The following is a 23,024-nucleotide window of genomic DNA, read 5'->3' as shown; positions in this document are numbered from 1 at the left end:
TTTCTTCATTTCAGCCTCTGACTTCTGCAGTTTTATCTGCTCATCTGAATAGCTAGTTAAAGCTTCGTCTATTTTTTTCAGCATTTTGTTATTTGAGTTGATATACTCCTTCAATGGTTCATTTATTTTAATAGGTTCATAGGTTGGTACTGGGCTATCTGCCCGAAGGCATATATTAGCCCAGCCACGTTGTGCGGTATTCACCGCCCCTTTAGTAGTTCCCTAGACCCTTGTACTAGCAGCTATTACCCTTGGCCCCTATCTAATAGTGCTGTTGGTGTGATCTGCGGTGTGAACTTTCTGTTACCCATCCACTCATCAAGGTTCCTCTTGAAGAGTGATAGTGAGGGGCTCTGTCTTAGTACATTTGATTTATCTTTTTCCTCTAAATTACTGGAAGCCACCACTTATAGCAAAGCTAGAGCTTGAACTGCTTTTTGCTGAACAGCTGCAGGATTCTTCCCAGTCAGTGTTTCTCTTCACCTTCTCTAGTTGATTTTTTCAGGTTTTCTAAATTTCTTCTTTGATGGCATCTAGGCAGTGTACTTATTAGCCAGTAACTGAATTTTACTAAATATGGCAGAATTACTAGCTCTTACTTCTCAGTTTCTTTTTTCTTCACAATGGGAGAGCTGAAATTAAAGCAGTTGATCAGTGTGCAACCATCTTGGAAGTCACTATGTCTATGAATATTATTCAGAGTCTCATTTTTCAGTACTTGTGATCTCCTCTTTCTTTGGCTTCTCTTTTTCTTTCTTTTTGCCATTTAAGGAATAGAACAGGGGTGGTCAATTAATTTTCCCAAGGGCCCACATGAGAAACTGGGACTGTTGTGGAAGGCCAGACCAATGACTCACCCCTCACAGCTCCCATAACCCTGCCCATTTTCTCCCCCCCTCCCACCCTCTTTTTCTGTTCCTGTCAGCAGCACCCTCCCCAGCCATTCCGGTGTTCCACTACTTGGCTATTTCTCTCCAGTTACCATAAAGACTGCTCAAACCTATCAATGTGCATACTGCTTTCTTATTTACTTCTACAATGATTACAGATATTTAAATAAAACAGCACAAACACTAACAGCCATTTGCTAAACAAACAACACAGTATTGCAATGAAAACAGACATAGCATGAGCAGTAAACTTCTCTGCCCTAGAAACTCACATTAATTTAAGCTCACATTCAAAGAAAATACATTTGGCCAGTGCAGGATTAAATTTACCTTTGGGCTGTTTTCAAGCAATAGGTTCCTTGCACACAATTTTACGGCCATGTATACAAGTATGTTTTCTTTGATTCACCTTCCTGATTGTATTAAATGATATTCCAGCACCACTTGTTGGAAAGTGTTTTAAATTTGTAGTTTTGAACATTCTTCCAGTAAGCAATCAGACAAAATGTATGAGCCAATAATGACAAAACTAACCATTTCAGAAAATTTCAACCATAAAAGACCACCCATACATCTGTCATTACAATCCACCAACATCAGTTAATAAGCACAATCGCTGCAGAAGTAAAAGTCATCCAAATAATTCCACATTAAAGTGGTCTGTAACTAATGAAGAGTGCTACAGGCAAACAACTTTACATTTCAGTGTTTCATCTACAAATTCAGTGCTTGCTGCCCTTGAAGAATTACTTGCCTATGTAACATTAAAAAAATGATAAGCTGGTAATTTTGCAATAGGGAATGACTAACGAACAAGTTCATAGTTACTATGCATCTCATACAAAGGAGGACATACTCAGGAATGCAGAACCCCTGATCCCCTTAAAAAGTACCAATAATCAGCAATCGAAAGGGCACGGTAGTACTAGCACTCCATCTATTCTACATGGTGTGGGAGTAGAAACTACAGCCTTCTGCACCAAGGCAATATGCTACTAATACTGCTTTCAAATTCAAAAGTACAAACAATGATTGCCATTTGCTAAACAAAACAGCTGCACACTGAAAACAGATTTAGCATGAGCAACAGTAAACTTATCTTCCTTTGAAACTCACAATTCTATAAAAACGCACTGACACTCATAATTCTCTGCAAATGTACTGAAACTCAAACTCACAATTCCGTCAGCATTCTGGCAGCTGGTGCAGACTGGAGGATTCAGCCTCTTGTGTCCACTGAAACTCGTAATTACTTCAGCAGTCTGAGAGCTGGTATACAGGATTCAGGCTCATGTCTCCTGTAACCAAATTACAGTGTGAAGCCTGATCAAGTTAACTGACTATCCTGCCTCCCATCCAAGCTAGGGCATTACATACCATACCTCTCCATCTCTTAGCACAAGAAATCCAGACAAAGCCTGAAATAATAGGGATACAATGGCCCAAAAATAGGGGCAGATTTTAAATATTGCTCTTTTTAACTTAGAAATTTGCTAGATTAACAGTATGTGTGTTAACGTGCATCATTTGAAGGCTATGAAGTCTGAAACTCATATATATTTCATTATTTAGTGACTTCAGCCCTCCATGCATTTCCAGAAAAAACACAAAGTGTATAAGAAACAGACCAAACCTATGAGGCTAAATCTGGACAGCTGAAAGGTATGGTAAACACACAAACACACACACATTATCTCTGCTTTCACACAGCAACATACACTTACTCTCTCACATAGCAACACACACTTTCTCTCTCATACAGCAAAGAATGACTATTAAATTTTACAAACACACACATACACACCTTCTCTCTCATACAGCAACACACAACAAACTTTATCCCTCATACAAACAGAATGGCTAGTTTAAATTACATACATACACACACACACACTTTCTGGTACTGAAACGGAATGGCTAGTTTAAATTATGTACACACACACACACACACACACACACACACACACACACACACACTTTTTTTCTAGTTTAAATTGCTTACACATGCTTTCTCTCTCATTCAGAATGGAACCATTAGTTCAAGTTATATACACACATACACAGTCTCTCTCGCTCTCTCTCTCTCATACAAACAGAACGGCTAGTTTAAATTACATGCATACATGCACACACTTGCTCTCTCAGACAGAAACAGAATGGCTAGTTTAAATTACATACACATACATATACACACACACACATTCTTACCTTTTCTCTTATGGAACGGCCTAGTTTAAATTCTGCACGCAAGTATAGAATGTGTTTAATTCTGCAGTGGCGTGAATGTGGATATTATTAAAGTAAATGTTTAAGTCTCTTGCGGATCCGGCGTTGCAGGCCAGTCAGGGAAAGCCAAAGGGCTGGATGTGGCCCAGGGAACGTATAATGTCCAGGTCAGGAATATACGTTAGGGACTGAAAAGGGGAACCACAGAGATACAAATGAATTTTGTAAATGTACTCTTAACAAATATAATGTGCACAAACAGACAAAACTACATTTACACACAAGTGAAAATAGAGATCACACTGTGCTTCATGTGGCGAAATGTCTCCTCTGGTCACTTCAAATAAGGTTGAATAGAAAGCCTGCGGATAAGGGAGGCAAGACTGTTTAAACTTTTTTTTAAAACCAAAATGACACTCTGGAGGTGGTTCACTAAGAGGTCTCTAGAAGATGAAACAACACATTGGTGGCACATTTATTTTTCTTGCTTAATTTTCTTCATCTCATGAGCAGGAACAAATTTAATGCAACTGCAACAGGTGGGAAAGATAATTATAAGAGAATGCTGACTAATATTAACAGACCACGATTTTTCTAGTATTACACTACAAAAGAGGTGTTGCATGTCTCGTGTATTCAAATGAGACACTGAGGCACAAAGTGGGTTTAAGTTGTTTATTTTACATAAACACATCAGGAGCTGTAACTGGACTATATACTTTAAACTTCATATGCTTACTGAGTGACTCATTACTTCTAACACCCTCACATATGCATCTCCATTCAAGCTAGCACTCACACTGAATGGCTATAGAAAATGGCACTAATCTCACGTGCTCAGTAACTTATATGCACATGCTCTCAGACTATAGTGGCTGACTAGGTACAATATACACACTAATCTACAAGGGATTGCAGTTTACAGAAGTGATCAAGGAGTGCAAAATGGGGAAAATAAAATATAAACTGATCTTTCCAGTGGTTATGAAAGCATTTTCTCCAAGGGGGAATGCAGGCATTTTCAAGTACAAAGAATGGCAATGACTAAAATGAAAGTACTGATACGATTAACTGAACATAACATAAGGGAAACAACAGCACTCCTAAAATGGTTGACAATGTAAATCATGTACATCTAGCAGATTAACTGTAAGAAAAGGACAGTTGAGATAGAAAAGAATGAATATAAGTATCTAAAGTGAAGGGAAGGTAATGGTTGAAAAAGAAAATAATTCTCTATTTGATTGGATGACTTAATTATATGGCATATCATAAGACAAAGCCCCCCATTCTCGCATTACTCATATGTGCTAACCCTAACTGGGAAAGATCTTTGAGCACTGTGGACAAGGTGCACGGAACATTTGTTTCACATTTTCTATGGTCTTACCCTTTTGTATTAGACATTTTATTTTGCAGGAAAGAAACTGGGACACAAGTCAGTCAGATTCACCTTAAGACTGAAGCCTGAGTATTCATAAATTACGCAAAGGCTAGTCTACTAAAACTGAGCAATACCTTGGCTAAATTGAAAACCCAGGGCAATCCCCTTTGTCAATTCCAGTACTTACACAGAATCATTTAGTGCCAGCTTCTACGAACATGTAAATAGCTGCATGGATGAATCTGTACTCCTCAGAAACAAATACAATGCCAAATTCAAAACATAAAACCCCTATGGAGAAATCCTAATACAAACATGTTCTATAAGTAAAGAAAAACTAACTGCATGCAAAAATAAATCTAACTCTCAAGAAGCCAAAAACACCCATACTAAACAAATAATTCTGGATTCTGATCAACCAAAGCCATATACGAGGCAAAAAATAGCCACCCGGGTGAAAGATAACCAAAAAGCCTTCTTTAACTGTGTTAGAAATCTCAGAAACAGTGCCCAGCACTACACAGATCTAATAGCAAATGGCATCACATACTCTGACCCAGAGGACATAGTAAATCTGCTAGCAACAAATTCAGCTCTAACTTCATGAGTCTCCACTCCAATATTCTCAGAACAAATACTCACAAATACCCCACCCTCAAATCTCCCAAGAGAAAATTTTCAAGACACTAATACCAAGAGCATTATATCTATGGAGACAGATAATATAATAGGCTGCCTGCTGGATAGCCTGAAACATGACTTGTTAGACCACCGTCAATAATACACTGAAGAAGGCTTAAGTAATTTATTGCCGAAACCGGTCTGTGAGTCTGAAGTCTGAAAAATGTTTGATCAACAATAAATTATTTTTTCACAGCTATCCAGTTGCTGGCTTTATCTTTTTTTCTTGTTAGACCACCCCCAACACAGGCAATTCAATCTTAGCCTCAAAACAGGCTTTGTGCTTAAGAAATGCAGGGTAGCAACAGTTAATCCACTGCACAAAGGAGGGGCTTCAATGGAACTGGGTGATTAAAGACCCATAGGCCAGACTAGTTTGATCTGTAAGGTTAAGGAAAGGATCATTACAGAAAGTCATTGTTAGTGAAGACGAAAACGCAATTTTTTGCCAAGAGCATTAATCTGTGCTTTTTTATAACGTTTTGTTCAAACCTGGTCTTATTAAACAGTGGAACCTTTGCTGGTGTGTTTCCTGCCTTCAACTTGGCTGCTTTGGATTTATTTTTTGGGTTTGATTTCGATCATTCACAGTTTCTTATCATTACAGAATTACTGAACAGAGATAAAGGTAACCCAACCCAGCTTGAATTCATCAAGGACAGGTCCTGCCTACTTAATCTGGTTAACTTCTTTGAAAAAGTCACTGAGGCAATGGATAAGGAAAAATCAAGTGCACACCAAATACATGGACTTTGAAAATGTGTTCAACAACATTCCACACTCGGGCATCATAGAGTAACTCTCTCAGCTAAACTTTAACCCATATGTAACTCATGGATAGCAAATTGTCTCACAAACAGAGCCCAGGAAGTAAGGGTAGGCAGCTCTACTTCCTTCAAAAGAGCTGTCATTAGTGGAGTGACCCAGGGTTCAGTCCTTGAGCCATTACATTTGGTATTTACTTCACAAAAGTCAAAGCTAATGTTAAGGGTTTATAGTTGGCCAAGTTAGCAGATGAGTGCAAACTTGGTGCTATCATAAACTCCATAGAGGACACCAGGATCCTACATGAGAGTCTGTCCCAAACAAACAGTCCTAGTGAGGTTGCATAGGGATCAGCTTTCTGTCCACTGATGTTTATACTAGTGATGGACTATATTAGCAAACAAAAGCTGCTGTATGCAGACCAGGACCATCTTTAGGTAAACTGCAGTGGAAATAACTACATTAAGCAGAGGGTTGGGTGCCACCACTAGGTTCCCAGTAGCTATGAGGTTTCTAGATGCTCTAAAATGCATTTTAGTTTTTTTTTAAAACAACTTTTTCATTCAACAATGGCTTGAACAAAAACCATGATTATGGAAAGAAATCCAGTTTTAGTCTTCAACTTTCATTTTCCCTGCATCCTTTCAACACACTCTAAATGACCAAAACCACCCTGTAATAACTAAATTAAGTTTGGGGTTGAGGGCTGTTAGCTACCAGAAGCCATGAGGTTATAGATGCTCTAGGTGCATTTTACAACTTTTCTCAATCTTTTGATCCAATGATGGCTAAATCAAAAAGTGTGCATAAGGAAAATAAATTAAATCTTACTTATTTCAAAAAAGAAATAAGTTATAGCAAAGTTTTCACGATCAGCACTGATCAAACAACAGTTCATTATAAACTGAGAAGACAAGAGCTTGTGAGGATACATAAATCATATTGAGGTTTAGTTCCTGCCCACCCTAATCCCCACCTCAAAACAGCTAGAGACTTTCTGCACTCTCTGGTGTTAAATTGGGATTAAAATAAAGGCACAAATGCACACAGTCATATTTCAAGCTGCTGTTGTCATATTTATAAAACAGCATGCCTCCTCATCCCTTCCTCCAAAGGACAGTCTCCTTCTATGTACCCTTCTAATGTCAGATTGGGACAAAAGTGAAAAAAATATAAAATATTTGCTATCAGACATATATAAACAGCATGCTTCTTCACTCTCCCCCAAAATATAGCCACCTGTATATGCATAAGGTGTTTGGTTGTGAGGGGAAAAAATCAGACTCGGGTTGTAGTTGTGTGCACTACTGGTGAAAAAACACATGACGTTTACTGGCTGTACCTATTTTTATTCTATGTTCTAACCTCCCACCCACCCAAATGGACTCAATTCTATTCATACTTAGCCAGGATAACTGGATTGCCTGGGCTATAGTCAAGGCTTTATCCCTCTATGCCACTGAAGCTGGCGTATGGCTCTACCTATTTTTCATACTTTCAGTGGAGTGAAATGTTTGGTTCTGTATATGCATACTATCTGCCTAGTAAAGTAGTGCAGTGATCTTTCCATTAATATGTATCAATATTTTACATTACTGTTTTATCTACTGTATTATTTACAGCACAAACTTGCAAAATGACTTAGTTCTACCTGCTTCCCTAATTACAGTCTAAACTAATTAAACTCCACTGCTACTTAATATCATCTACCAAATACTAATTTCATCTAACAACTGTTTCTGCTTGTTTTCAATTAAAGTTGAAAGTAATGGTTTTCTGCTGTTACTTAACTCCAGCTGCCATAAACTAAATCATTTGAGAGCTTTTCTTATCATCAAAACCACTATGCCTACACAAAAACCCTTTGCTACACCTAGCTCCAACGAGGTTTACTACTGCTGTTAAAAAAGAACTTAGCTGTGCCCCTGGGAAATACAGGCCACTATGGAAGCCACTACCACGGAAGAGGAGTAAGTTATATTTGCTAGCCCACGTGCAAATTGGCTTGGTCCTTTACTCTCCCCCAACTCTTGCCTCTGAGGGGTTGAAACTGATAAGGCTCTCTTCCTGGACAAGGAATGGACTGCCAACTGTGCTCTTGCCCTGCCCAAAGAATAAATGAGTTTGGATCATCCTGACAAAAGGAATGAATGGGCAAATTAAGGACTGGAATGGAAGCCATTGTGTGGGGTGTGCAGGCAAAAGGGAGAGTTCAAATGAAAAAATATGATTATTTCAACATGTTCTATAAAGTCCAGTTAAAAGTCAAATAATGATCATCATTTAACAGATGGCACATTAGCAAAAATCCTGAAATGTGCCTGGGTAACTCCAGAAAAGAAGCATACATGCCTACTAGGTCATGCCTAAATAAAACATTCAGAATAAAAGTCAATAACCTACCTGTATAGCAAGAGCTCTAGCTACAAGCCCTCGCAGATATTGCATTGGATCTTCTGGACCGTCCCATTTACTTTGCCAGCTTAATGGACACTGAAAGATGGAAAAAGAAACATCACATAACTGAACAACAGAAAGTGCATGCTGCTGCAATAACTGCATCAAAATGGATTAATTAATACAGTCAGTATGGACTAAGCAGTTCATTCAACACTATAAATACCGACAGCCTTTCTAGGACAAATCTTGAAATGAATACAGAATAGTAATGTTAACAATGTTGATGACAACAGCTTTAAAACAAGCATGGCAATGGTGATGTTTCAGGTAAAAATGTGAATGAGATATTCAAAGACATTATGATTTGTTTGAATGAATCTTTAAAAAAAGGATATCACAATACTGGTAATATTATGAACAAACAATTTAAATAGGGCAGTGGGGGAAACAATGATATTTTGAATGAATACCTGAAAGAGGACAGCATTGCAACTTGCAAGTTTATGCATTAGTAAATAAGACAAAGAAAAGTCCAATCTTCCGTGGTGAAGGAATAAATATTTAATAGATCCACATACAGACAAAAATGAGAGCTTTCGTCTTGAGCACAAGACATCATCAGATGCCATTTTTAAAAAAAACAACCCATATATATATATATATATATATATATATATATATATATATATATATATATATATATATATATATATATATATATCAACACAACACATGAATTGAATAATAATATAATTCACATTAAAAAAAATTAATTAAAAAAAAAAAAAAAGACACAGGTTCACTGCTGGAAACTAACATGTGAATAAAACCCTTTTCTTTAACCCTCACACAGGTAAAATGTATATGTGTCAATGTTTTTATAGTTGATATAAGAAAATGTATTATACTTGTGAAGCTTTCAAAAATAGTACAGATTTAACTGAAATGTATTCATTAAGTCCTGGGTACATACTAGATTTAAACCTGAGCTGCCATTTAAGCTCTCTATTCAATAACGTACTTCTAATGTCCCCTCCCCTGGAATTATTTCTTACAATATCTATAATCCCAAACTTGAAAGTACTGGTGGAAACACAGTCTAGGGTGTTTATATAAAGCACTTGTCTCTTTTTTAGACTTGATATCGTATAGGTGTTCATATATCCTATCTTTCAAAGCCCTCTCCGTTTTCCCTATGTAAAATGCTGTGCATCCCCCACACACAGCCAAATAAACTAGCATCCTAGTGTTGCAGTTACCTTTACAAAAATGAAAACAGCTATTTAACCCATTTTGTAAATGTAAAATACTTTCCTTAATTATGTAGGGACAGTATCTACATCTTCCACAGGTGGTTGTACCTTGTTTATCTTTAACATTTCTAGCATCTACCTGTTCAAATTCACTTTGCAAGTTTCTACCAGTTCTGTAAGAAAATATGGGCCCATCCCCTCACTAACTCTTGTAATTCTTTATTAACTTTAAACATGCTCCAGTTTGCCCTTATGATGTTTGTAAAGGGCCCAGTAAAACCATTAAACTCCACTACACATGCTCTTTGAAAATTCTTTGTGTCTCTGTCATGGTTAGAAACCAGTAAGGGTTTGCCTAAAAGTGCCTTATACTTGGTACCCCACCCTCTAATGCACTTTGTTCAAAATATTCTGAACAAAGTCAATAGGGTAATCCCTGTCCACAAACATTTCCTTCAAGTTGTCAAACTTTTTTAACAGTTAATTTTTATCCGAAGTCATCCTTGCAATTCTAACTGCTTGTCCCTTAACCAAACTTTTTTTCTGAAATGTAGGGTGGCTACTAGTGAAGTGCAAATAACAATTACACCAAGTGTCTTTTCTGTAAATCCTGGATTTAAAACCATCTTTTGTGTGAGATATAGTAGTGTCCAGGTAATTTATATTTTCTTTGTCCCAAGTGTAAGTAAATTTGAAAAAAGAAGTCGTACCATTAATGTATTGCATAAAGGAGTGAACTTTCTCTTCTCCTCCCAGCCACATAACAAAAATATCATCCAAAAACCTAACATACAGGAGTTTATTATCCATGAAGGGACTATTAAAAATATACCATTGTTCCCACTCTAACATAACCAAATTAGCATAAATGGGGGCACAAGCTGCCCCCATTGCTACACCACTGATCTGTTGGTAGTTTATGCATTACTTAATGAAGTCAGCATGTTGTTGTTGTGTCTTTTGGCTTATTCCCGTTAGGGGTCGCCACAGTGGAACTTCGGTCCGCTAATGTTTGGTAGTGGATTTTTACGTGCCGAGCTACCAGCCCTGACACACAACCTTCAATGAAGGGACGCCCATTCACGCATGCCTCCACACAGAAGACGGTCTAGCTGAGAATCGAACGGGACAACGTCTTGCTGTGAGGCGACAACGCTACTGCAGCACCACTACCACGGGAAGTCAGCATAATAATTAATAATTAAGAGAATTTTTGAACAATGACATTCGAATATTTGTGGCAGGTATTCGATAAATCCTTAAAACAGAACAGCATAGTGACAAAAAAAGATTTAGCAAAAATGTAGCCTATAATTGTGGTCTCATTTAGGGATTTACACAAACTACCACCATCTCTATGCCACATGCAGTTCAGATTATAATTGATTTGTGCTCTCAATGAACCCCTAAAGTAAGGGCAGCATATTGATGGTGGTTAGCAGTGAATAACTCCTCAAAAAATCTTTTGTTTCTTTTCTGCTGTGCTGCCAAACATAGTACATCACAGCACAAAGTAAAATAACTGCCAATCAGTGCTTCGCAAGGAAAAAGTATAAAACAGAGTAGCCAACCATAATTCATCAAAAATCAATGTTCAAAATTAAACTGATGAAAAAATCAAGGCTGGCCAAAAACCTCCTTAAAATATACTTTATCCAGTATATTTACACAAAATGACACAACTTAAGAAAGGCAATTACCTTTCTCTGCTGTATAATGGATGATTTATAAAAGTATATTAGATAGAATTGGACCAAATACTCTGTTTTATTGTTTATTGTTATAAACTGTATTTTTGCCTTAATGTAAAATCTACTGACTATGTAAAAAAAAAAAATCTTTGTAAAATGTTTTTATTTAATGTTCAGTAACTTTGTTGTGTAACTGTATCTTTTGGAGCTTTTCTCCCTGGTCCTCCACTGAAAATGGATCTTTGATCCAGTGGACTTTCCCGGTCAACAATTGTCAATAAACAAATAATGATAAACTTTTAGTTGAGATAATTTCATAGTTAGTTAGTATTTCTTTATTAATTTCCCAATGAATGAAAGCAGCTGAGAAAGGGTAATAGTTTTGGGAAAATCTCTTAAATGTGACCACTGTGGTAATGACAGTTCATTTTGGAACGCTCCCTGAATAAATGTAATGATCCATAAACAAAGAGTAGCTGCAAAACATTTTAGATTACTTCTCAAATGTTGACAGAATAAAAAATACTGTATGCTTCTGAAGATTCTCTGACAGTGACAGCTAGTGACATAATAATGATGATGATGACACATTTTATATGACTGATGAGTCAGCACTGGAACGACAATAACATGACAGCTGACAGTGAGTACACTTATGTTATCTACAGCTTGGGTCTATAATTAGATGGCAGGCTTTTATCACTCCATTAATGTACACTGACAATACATTCAGTCTTGAAAACATATTAAAAGGCAGGTTTCATCAAAGTTATGTAAAGTACTTAATATTAAAACGTTTCAACAAACTGAACAGCATTTGGCCAGATGTGATGATAATTATGCAACTTTCATTCAGGGATTCAGCTGCAATGCAACTCTGTTACCATGCTGTCCTGATTCAGCCATTCAGAACATACAATCGCCATACTGCATGAGGTGAATTGGATGATCTGCAGAATGCCTCATTATAGGAAAATTAGCAAAACAAGGTTCCCAAACCCTCAACTCAAGAAGAGAAGTAGCTCATGGAATCTACTAGCACATTCACTTCTCACAACATATAAACAGCTGTAAAGGCAATGTCTCTGTCTATGGCCCACTGCCACTGCAACATTGTTTCTTGGCCCTGGGCATATAAGGCCATTCTGCTTTGTTTAAACAGCACATGACTGACTGACTGTCATACCAGATAAAGCAGGTGCTCATTTCTCAGCTCCCATCAAGAACCTTCAAGACAAGAAGTGCTGCCTACAACTCCAGCTGGTTTATCTAACGGAGCAGAGGTAGGCTCCCCATCCCACTAGTAAAGCATTCATCATCATCAGTATTCGGGATAGGTTTGAATATTGGAAGGGAATACTTGTAAACAGTCTTTTGGGAACTGTCTATTGTTCTAAAGCCAAGTATCAAAAGTATGACACACCAAGACAATCCATGAGCATGTGCTGAGTCTACTGCCAGAGGAGGTCACAAGTCACTGCAATACCTGCATCCTAAAGCATATGAAAGAAATCAACATTTTGAGGCAGTGTAGCAACTGCCTCATGTACACAGACAACCCTCTCCTCTTACCTCCCAACACTCAGACTTGTGAGGGATGCACTTATATCACCAAACTGGAAGCTACGCACTCTCCAGCCAATACCGGACAAGCTGATCAGGAGGACAAGGTCAACACCTGTACCACAACACATGGAACACATAGCCCTCCAAAACACCCACCATCACATCTCACACACAAAAACACAAACCACACACCCATCTTCGCGGAGGCTCTCAAAAGAAATTTACCCAAACAGCACAGACCTCCAAGACAGAAACTCACTCGACCACCACAACACAGCACAAACCACAGGACACATAGCTCAACTCCACAGTATGTGCCCCTCAACCTAAGACCCTAAGGCTAAAAACCTTGCCTAATACACTAATCAGAGGTGACAATAGTGAGGCACACAGTTGTCCTACTCATTAGGATGAATAAGGAGAAGATAGCAGTCAGGTGTCAGAATCCTCCACATAACACACGCACTCAGGTCACTCCACAACAAGTACAAGTATGACTCTGTCATTGTCCATGTGGGTGTGAATGACCTCAGATGCACCTCCCTGGACTACATGAAAGAGACATGGTGGAGCTCATGGATTATGTGGCCCAGGCAGGTATGACCCTAGCCCTGAGCAGTATCCTACCATCACCCAGAATTATACCGTAGTACAAACAAAAAATGATTGACTTCAACAATTGGCTAAGTTTCTGATGTCATTCTAAGGGGATCCAGTATCTGTCTGCTTGGGATGACATGATTGACAGACTTTGATGCTTTGCCAGAGATGGCCTGCAACTGTCACCCATGGGTTTCCGGGTAGTGGCTAAGGCTCTTGCCACCCCTATAGTGCCTTTTTTAGGTGGTGTTCCAAAGACCAAATTACCACCGTAACAACTATAAATAAAGGCAATCTGAGGGTCATGCTGCTCAACGCTAGAAGTTTAAATCTCAAGATGCACTTGCTCGAAGCACTCCTCAAAATGGAGAACATTGACATTTGTGCTGTAATGGAGACCTGGTTTAAAGCGGCAGAAAGCACCCCTGCGCTATTAGGCTATAACTCATTCCACGCCTTTTGGCCCCTAAGCATGGACCATAGCTCCAAAGGTGGTGGTGTCTCCTTATTCATAAAGGATATGCATACCTAGTAGCCCAGCATAATGCATCTGAGATACTTCAGGTACAACTAACATTGGGTAAGATGGCAATCCAGGTCACAGCCTGCTACAGGTCCCCAACCATGTCCCTAGACTCTCACTCCATATTCCTAAGCACCCTGGAATCTATCAAGGTCCAACCCAACACTCATACTAAGAGACTTCAACTATCCCTCCATCAACTGGAAGAACTACTCAAGCACCAATACACTGGCCCAACACTTCCTGGAATTCTTCAGTTCCAAAGACCAGCTTATTCTGACCCCCACTAGAGGAAGCAACATCCTTGACCTGGTTATTCCTAACATTGGTGACCATGGCTCTACACCAGTAGTCAATCCCTCCCTGGTCAGATCTGACCATAAACTAATCACCATGGAAATCCACATCTCACCTACACCCCCTGCAAAGGTAACCACCTTGAAAAACTTCTCCATAGCTGACTTTGGGCTCCTAAAACAGAGGCAGTTAACTTCACAACACCCATGACAATGGAAAATAGCTGCATGACTGCCGAATCATACACCAATGCACTGCATGAACATATACATAAATGCATGGAACTAGCCATATCCAACAGAACCAAGATGCTCCTCCAAAAAAAGGAACCCAATCTCGTGGTCCCCTGCCATAAATAAACTCTACAACAGAAGGAAGAAACTGTTGCAGAAAAAGGTGAAGTCCCAAGACTGGAAAAACTCCCTTATTAGCCTCAACAAAAAGTTGAGATCCCTCATCAAATCCTCTAAAGCCAGCTATGAAGGCAGAATTGCGGCAGACACTAAAAACAATCACAAAGCCTTCTATAGTTATATCAAGAACCTCCACAGCAATACCCAGATTTGCTCTGAGTTACTGCACAACGGTACCTCCTATACTGAGCCAACAGTTATTGCCAACATACTGGCTGTTAGATTCAGTGCCAACTTTACCCCCCCCCAAAGGACCAATCACAATACCGGAAGAATGCCAGGCACCCAGCATTACTGCAGCACAGGTTAAAGCTGCATTGTCCAAGGCCAAGAATACAACTTCCATGGGACCCAATAATATCGCTGGCTGTGTTCTACATGAACTACAAAGCAAACTGGCACCTCATCTCAGGCTTTGTCCCTACAGAATGGTGCACTGCTACAGTCATCCCTCTCCATAAAGGGGGAGCAACTACAGACCCTCGAAATTATCACCCCATTAGCCCGATGAGTCTGACATGTAAAGCTGTGGAGCACATCATCATGGACCTGATTAACAAAGATATAGGAAAACTCCAAACTCTAGACCCCACGCAATTTGGCTTTGTGAAAGCAAAATCATGCCTGCTCAACCTGTTTGACTTCTTTGGGTCAATCACCAGGGCTGTGGATGAAGGTAAGGCAGTACATACAGCCTACCTCGATCTGGCCAAGGTATATGATACCATTCCTCACTCGGGAATTATTGATAAACTCACCAAACTAGGCATCAACCCCTATATATGGGTTGCAAATTGGCTCACAGATAGAACACACTGTGTGAAAGTAGTAGTCTCCAAGTCATACTGCGGACCAGTCATGAGTGGAATGCCACAGGAAACTGTCCTGGGTCCTCTCCTGTTTGGCATCTACTTCTCAGAAGTCCAGGCCAACACAAAGGGACTCTGGCTGACCAAGATCGCAGACTGCAAGCTGGAAGCCATTATTAACTCCCCAAGGGATGCAGACATCCTACAGAAAAGCGTCACTGAGATTAATGACTGATGTCGAAACCATGGCTTTAAGTTTAATGCCAAAAAATGTGTCGTCATCCCCTTTGGTGTTTCCACTAACTACCACATCAATGGGAGCCCACTGAACACTGAAGGTGTTATAAGAGATCTGGGGATGCAGGTTGACAGCAACCTCTCCTTCGACCACCACATTGCCACTGTGGTCAGAAAGTCCTTCTATGTGGCACATCTCATTACCAATGGTTTTCCATCCAGGAAGAAAGAGGTCATCGTCTCTCTCTACTCTTCCATCATTAGGCCAGTCATTGAGTATAATGCCTCATTTGGCATGTACCTCAGTAGATACCTGCAACAGCTAGATACCTGCAACAGCTGGAGAGGCTACAGAAGTACCTAACAAAGAGGATCTTAGGCATTAAACACATGTCCTACACAGACAGACTCAAAAGACTCCAGCTATTCTCTGTCTCATATCGCCTACTTAGAGGTGATCTTTGCTTGACTTACAAAGCCATGTCTGACCCAGCTCTGTTAGAAATGCTACATCTAAAGAAATCCCAATCCCTCTGCAACACATGCTCCAGAGACCTCAACCTCATTACCACAATCAACAGGACATGATGGAAGGACAGGTTCCTCACCCAGACACTGTCCATGCTCTGGAATAGACTTCCCATACATGTCAAGCAAAGCACCTCGCTGTCCCTCTTTAAGAGAAATCTTGATGAGTGGATGAGTAATAGAATGTTCACCCTGGAGATCACTCCACTGGGTCTACTTGTTAGAGGCACTGAAAAATAATGTCAGGTGGCACAATGCCAAGGCACTTCTATGGGCTAGGTTTGTAAAGGCTCCAGGGGCCATTAGCCTAGTACACACCTATGAACCTATGTAAATGAATGTGCCTGATATTAAGTACACACACAGTACTTGCAGGATGTCCCAGAATTCAATAATGCTGAACTCAATTCTTTCCTTATGTTCAATAACCACAAAAGTCTGTGCAAAGTGGCTCTCCATATACCTCCTAGAAAAAAAAAAAAACGGCATATCCACAGTAAAAGAACTTCTAGCCTGGATAATAACTCTGTTCTTAACAAAGCTGTCATTTTAGGTCCTCTGAATCATAATTGGCAAGCTTTGACTTCTGAATTTCCACCTTACATCATTAATCTGTACAACTTCAGTCAAATAATCAATATTCCAACAAGGTACAACAAACCAAACAACAAGGCTTCAACAGACTGGCCACCTACTGTTGATCCTACCAAATTTACTTCCTCGGATACATAGCTAGATACTCTGAGTGACCACCTACCACATTTGCAATAAGACAAACCACTCACTCATTTGCACAGGCTCCATCATTACAACTTTTTTTGTGATCTATCAGAGTTTAATGCAGAAACATTTGTGACCACCTTATAATCTGTCAACTGGACTACTTTAAAATCAATTCCTCTAGATGAATCCATAGTTGTGTTTTAACACAATTTTCATTAACATCCTCAGTAAACGGGTACCCATTACAAGAAAAAGTGAAACAAAGGCCAACAAACAAACATGTTATACACATCAGAGATAAAGCATGGACACACTTAACGAAACTTCGTAACTTCACCAAATCCAAAGTTAAGGCTGATAAAAAGCATTATTATACAACAAGTGGCCATTAATATTCAAAAAGTAGCATGCTGATTGGTAAGCCCAACCAGCATGCCTGCTGTAAATCAAAAATATACCAATAGAAAAAGTCCAGCCTCTAAAGTATCACTGAGTGGCCAGACTTTTTTTTTTTAACTGCTATCTCTTACACAAGTATTACTTTTTGAAAATCGTGGAATGTGTGGCACAAAGAGTTCATAGGTGTGTACTAGGCTAATGGCCCTGGAGCCTATATAAGCCTAGCCCAAGAAGATTCCCTGGCATCATGCCGCCCAAAGTTCGTTCCCAGTCCCCCTGTCAAGTAAGGCCACTGAAGTGATCCCTGGGGTGAACTTCCTATTGCCATCCACTCGTCAAGATTTCTCTTAAAAGAGGGCCAGTGAAGTGCTCTGCTTGACGTCAATGGGAAGTTTGTTCCAGAGTATGGGAAGTCTCTGCGTTAGGAACCTGTCCCTGAAGCATGTTCTGTTTACTGTGGTAATGAGGTTTGGGTCCCTGAAGCATGTGGCGTGGAGGGATTGGGATTTCTTTAGGTGAGGAATATCTAGCAGCTCTGGGTCAGACATGGCTTTTTAGGTCAAGCAGAGACTGTCTCTAAGTAAGCGATAAGAGACAAAGTATAGCTGGAGTTTTTTGGGTCTGCCTGTATAGGGCATGCGTCTAAGACCTAAGATTCTTTTAGTCAGGTATTTTTGTGGCCTTTCCAGCTGTTGTAGGTGTCTAGTGAAGTACATACCAAATGGGGTGTTGTATTCTATAATAGGTCTAATGAGGGGATGAGTAGAGAGGGAATACGACCTCTTTCTTCCTGGATGAGAAACCTTTTGTAATAAGATGTGCCACATAGAAGGACTTTCTGACTACTGTGGCAATGTGGCTATCAAAGGAGAGCTTGCTGTCAACCTGTGTCCCCAGGTCTCTTATCACACCTTCGGTGTTTAGTGGACTACTGCCTATGTGGTAGTTCATGGGCACCGATTTTTTTCCTAAAGAGAATGACAATGCACATTCTGGCATTGAGCTTAAGGCCATGGTTCTGGCACTGGTCAAAGGTGTCAGTGAGGCCTTTTTGTAGAATGTCGACATCAGTTGGAAAAGCAATAATGGCTCCCAGTTTGCAATCATCTGTAAATTTGGTCAGCCAGAGTCTGCTTGTGTTGGCTTGAACTTCAAATATGTAGATGCCAAACAGGAGAGGACCTAGGATCGATCCCTGTGGGACACCACTTGTAACTGGTAGGCAGTCAGATTTGGAGTCCGCTACTTTCACAGTGTGGGTCCTATCAGTGAGCCAGCTGGCATCCCATCTTATGATACAGGGGTTTATGCCTAGTTTAGTGAGTCTATCTATGATTCCTGAGTGAGGGATGGTGTCAAAGACCTTAGCAAGATCTAGGTAGGCTGTGTGAACTACCTTGCCCTCATTCACAGCTCTGGTGACAGACTTGAAGAAGTCTATCAGGTTGAACAGGCATGATCTACCTTTCACAAACCCAAACTGCGTGGGGTCCAGAGTTTGGAGATTCCCTATGTCCTTATTTATAAGGTCCATGATGATGCGCTCCATAGCCTTACATATCAGACTTGTGAGACTAATGGGGTGGTAGTTCCCAGTGTCTGTAGTCACTCCCCCTTTGTGGAGTGGGATGACAGTAGCAGTGCGCCATTCAGTAGGAACAAAGCCTGAAATGAGGCTGTAATTGAACATGGTACTCAGGTGTGGTGCCAGCTCACTTTGTACTTCATGCAGAACACAGTCAAAAATATTATCAGGTCCCATGGAAACTGTATTCTTGGCTTTGGACAGTGTGTTTTTTACCTGTGTAGCTGTGATAAGTTGAAAAGTTGTTTTTGCAAAGTAGGTCCGTCGTCCGACCCACCATTGCTTTCAGAAAAACAAAACTCCGGCATTCTCAACCATTCCAGCAGGTCACATCCTCGTGGTTCATTGGTTTTAAATACAAAACGTGAAGTGGTTTCCAAAAGGTCTACATCTTTTTCTCCTATTTTAACATCAGGTATTAAAACTGTGGGTATTACCACATGGGATAATTCTGACATACTTGTTTTAAAATACAACCCTTTGTGTACCCCCCCCCCTTATTGAAACAACTAAAAAATTGTGGCAAGTTTGTTTCAATGAATACACCAAGACAAAGTTGGGGGCTCAACCCAAGGTGGTATTCAGTAGGGGGAAAAACATTAAAAACATCCTGGAGGACAAGAAAAATAGATGGTACAAGTCTTTGATGGTCAAATGTGGGTCATGTAAATTTTGTCGCTACATTAATGATGGGCCATATGTGGCGATACATGGGCATGATTATGCTTTATCATGCCCAGGGAGATGTAGTTGTAATACTACGATGTTGGTCTATGTTGCCATGTGCGTCAGTTGCCATGCTTTCTATGTGGGAAAAACTGTCTGAAAGCTAAAGGACAGGATTGGTGAACATCTTAGGGCCATTAGAAGGAAAGATGGGTACAATGCTCTATTCAATCATAGTGTTTTTTGTCCCAATTTTAAAAAAATTATTTTCTTTGTTATTGATCGGGTGGTCCCGAACTGTAGGAGTGGCGATGACAGACTTCTTGTTGAAAGCAAAGAAGCAAGGTGGCAATTGAGATTAAATGCCACGCGACCACCAGGAATTAATGAAGGTATTTCCCTCATGCCCATGTTAAAGCAGAGATCTAATAACATTATTTAGCACATTTACTATACTGGGTACAATGTTTATTTTGTACCCGGAACAGGTACACTATGGGGACATAATAGTGTTTTGAATAAGTCTGAAACCATAGTTTGGTATTGTTTCAAACTTCAAAAGTTAAAAGCTAATGTTTTTTCAGCTTGGGTATGTTTATCAGCATTGCCTGCTGCTATGTTCTTTTTATACACGTTTTTTATATATCAATGTTTTTAATTCATGGTAAAAATTTTTATAGTATTTTTTATATGTTCACTCAAACTTTTCAACCAATTTTGTTGTTTGTGGAACCTAGTGGATATGTTTAAATTTGGCTAGGTATTATACGCATTGTTAAATGGATTCTTTGATTTGTTTTAGATGAAATGATTTGCACTAAGCACTTTTTTTAAGGGCGGTCCACCTAATGTTATTTTATGGCTTATCAATTAACTAATTGTTTGTAAAAAAAATTTTCACTATTTATTCTGTTGTAGTTAGAGGTTTATTTGACTCTGATGAAGCCAATTACTGGGGAAAGCGCTTAGTCGAGGGAACATTTTGTTGTCAATCAAGCTGGTGTGTTCCAGGTCGTTGCTGGGATCATTTCTTTATTTTTTCAACATGGCTTTTGGCCTGGACACAGCACTACAACTGCTCTCCTATCCTTCTTGAACACCGTTAACCATGACAGTAATGAAGGTAACCTCGTCTCTGCATTCTTCCTTGATCTCTCAAAGGCTTTTGATACCATCTCCCATTCTCTCCTCCTGTCAAAACTCTCACACCTAGGCATGTCCACTCCTGTCCTTGACTGGTTTACCAACTATCTTAATAACATACAACAATCAACCAAATGACTACACTCCCGCTCACTTGTTCTCACTACTTTCACTGGAGTTCCCCAAGGGTCCATCTTAGGGCCTCTTCTTTTAGGCATTTTCATTAATAACTTTCACTCTGTTCTCAATCATGGTTCTATAGCTCAATATGTAGATGACTCCAAAATCATCTGCTCTGCCACCTCAAAAATCAGAACTTCTAAGATCCAAAATGCTTTCTCCACAACCGAAATCTGGATGACCAACAATCACCTTGTCCTTAACCCTAAAAAAACAAGCTTCTGCTCTTCACATCCAAAAAAGCCCACCACTTTTAACAAATCTGAATTTATCATTTACTCTTTTAACAAAACTGCCATAGAGGTAGTCCCCTATACCAAGCTACTCGGTGATACCATAGATGATAACTTAACATTTGACCAGCACATCCACAACAATATTAAAAAAACTCACCAAAAACTCAGCACCCTTTATAGACATAAACACTTTTTAAACCACTCCACTAGAAAAACTCTTGCCTCAACATTTCTTCTAACTTCTCTCCTCTATGGCACTCCCATTCTCAGAAACATACAGTCATGCTTAAAATCTAAGATGGACACCTGCTATAACAAAATTGCTAAGTTTGTAACTAACGCAAAATATTCATCCCATCATTGCTGTTCTCTACAATCACATCGTTAAAACTCCCACAACATCTCACATACATTCAAGTATCTACAGCACACAAAAGTATCTATAAACCTCTTGAAAGCCCAGTCCTGGCTTCCCTTTTGACTCCTTATCAACTTAACATGCATCTCAGATCTGAAAATCAATCTCTTATCCAAGTAAACAGACCAAAACTCCCCACTGGTCAAAATCACTACTCTTTTACTGTAGCTTCCATCTGCTCTCTGGACTATTAGTAGTGCCTCCTTATTCAGCAAGTCTCTACACAAATATCTTTCCACTCATTTGCTTTGCTCATGCACAATCTCCTAATCCTCTATAACCTGGTTACCTGCTTGACTCCATCAATCCCTATACTCGTATTTATTCTCACAATTTATACTCATCTTTATTCTCCCCAACTTAAGTTCACCCATGAATAGTACCTTCCCGCTCATTTATCTCCACCCTGGTATAAGAATAATTGTATAAGTTTAATTGCATAGTTTGTCTGTCTAGTTTGTACAGAATAATTGTATAGTTTGTCTGTCTTGTCTGCTTAATTCTATTTTACTGTTTTACTTTGCCATGAGTCAAATAACTTTTTCATAAGTTCTGAACCACATAATTATATAATGGTCCAAGTGAGTTTTATGTTTTTCACTCCTTGTAAATCCTTGTGTAACAAATGTCTTATTATCTTATATTTTGTTTCTGGAGCTTTTCTTCCAAGGCCTCCAATGAAAATAGGCTCATTTCAGCCCACTGGACTTTCCTGGCCAACAAAAGCAAATAAATAAAATAAAATAAATAAAAATACTGCATCCAAACAAGTCACCTTAGTTCAGTATGCCAATGATTCTACCTTTACATGCACCATCTAAAAGGTATCCCATCTTCAACAATTACTAAGCATTCATTAGCTTCAACAGAATCCTGGCTCAAAAAAGAAAGGAAGGAAGAAAGAAAGGCTAAGAGATGAGGATTACAAGAAAGCCTGTAGCTGAGATATACTTTTGGCAGATGTTATGTCTACTAATAAAACAATCTTCTAAGTACAACATTTTAAAGATACTTAAGAAGCTGGTCCAAAATGTAGAAGGATTAGCTTTTCAAGAATATAATTCAGGTTCCAAGGAGGTGAAATAGATTTCATGGTAAGCAAGCAACACCTTTAAAAACTGCTTGACCTAACAGCATGAAGAAAGAGGGAGATAAATTGGTAGGCAGGCTTGAAAAAGCTGACAAACTCACGTTAATAGAGGTATATGCCAGACCTGAGTTGAACAGCTTCCACAAATATTTGAGGATAATGGGCCCCCACAATTGATATGGGTCGTGTCCTCTGTCATGGCAGCACAAAGAACATTTTTTCCATTTATTAAGATCTTCTTTTTTTGACATTATTGGTTGCCATGGGAATGTTGATTGCAGGGGAGGGGTATTTAATTGTAGGTGTTTTATAAGCTTTATG

The 23,024-nt window shown here is 39.3% G+C and overlaps 1 protein-coding gene across 2 annotated transcripts in view; it reads right to left on the bottom strand.

Annotated features, from left to right (window-relative positions):
• DYNC2H1 (dynein cytoplasmic 2 heavy chain 1) overlaps positions 1-23,024 on the bottom strand; it is a 6,555,988-nt gene that overhangs the window by 192,263 nt on the left and 6,340,701 nt on the right. For both annotated transcript variants that reach the window (XM_044072582.1, XM_044072581.1), the window contains one exon: positions 8,350-8,439. In XM_044072582.1, coding sequence (XP_043928517.1) covers positions 8,350-8,439 — 90 coding nt within the window. The remainder of the gene's footprint in view (positions 1-8,349; positions 8,440-23,024) is intronic.

This window comes from Protopterus annectens, chromosome 5.part0, assembly GCF_019279795.1.
Source record: "Protopterus annectens isolate FY-2018-M chromosome 5.part0, PAN1.0, whole genome shotgun sequence".
NCBI classification, from domain to species: Eukaryota; Metazoa; Chordata; order Ceratodontiformes; family Protopteridae; genus Protopterus; species Protopterus annectens.
The sequence above is the reverse complement of the archived record's forward strand: the minus strand, read 5'-3'. Positions and strand labels throughout refer to the sequence as shown.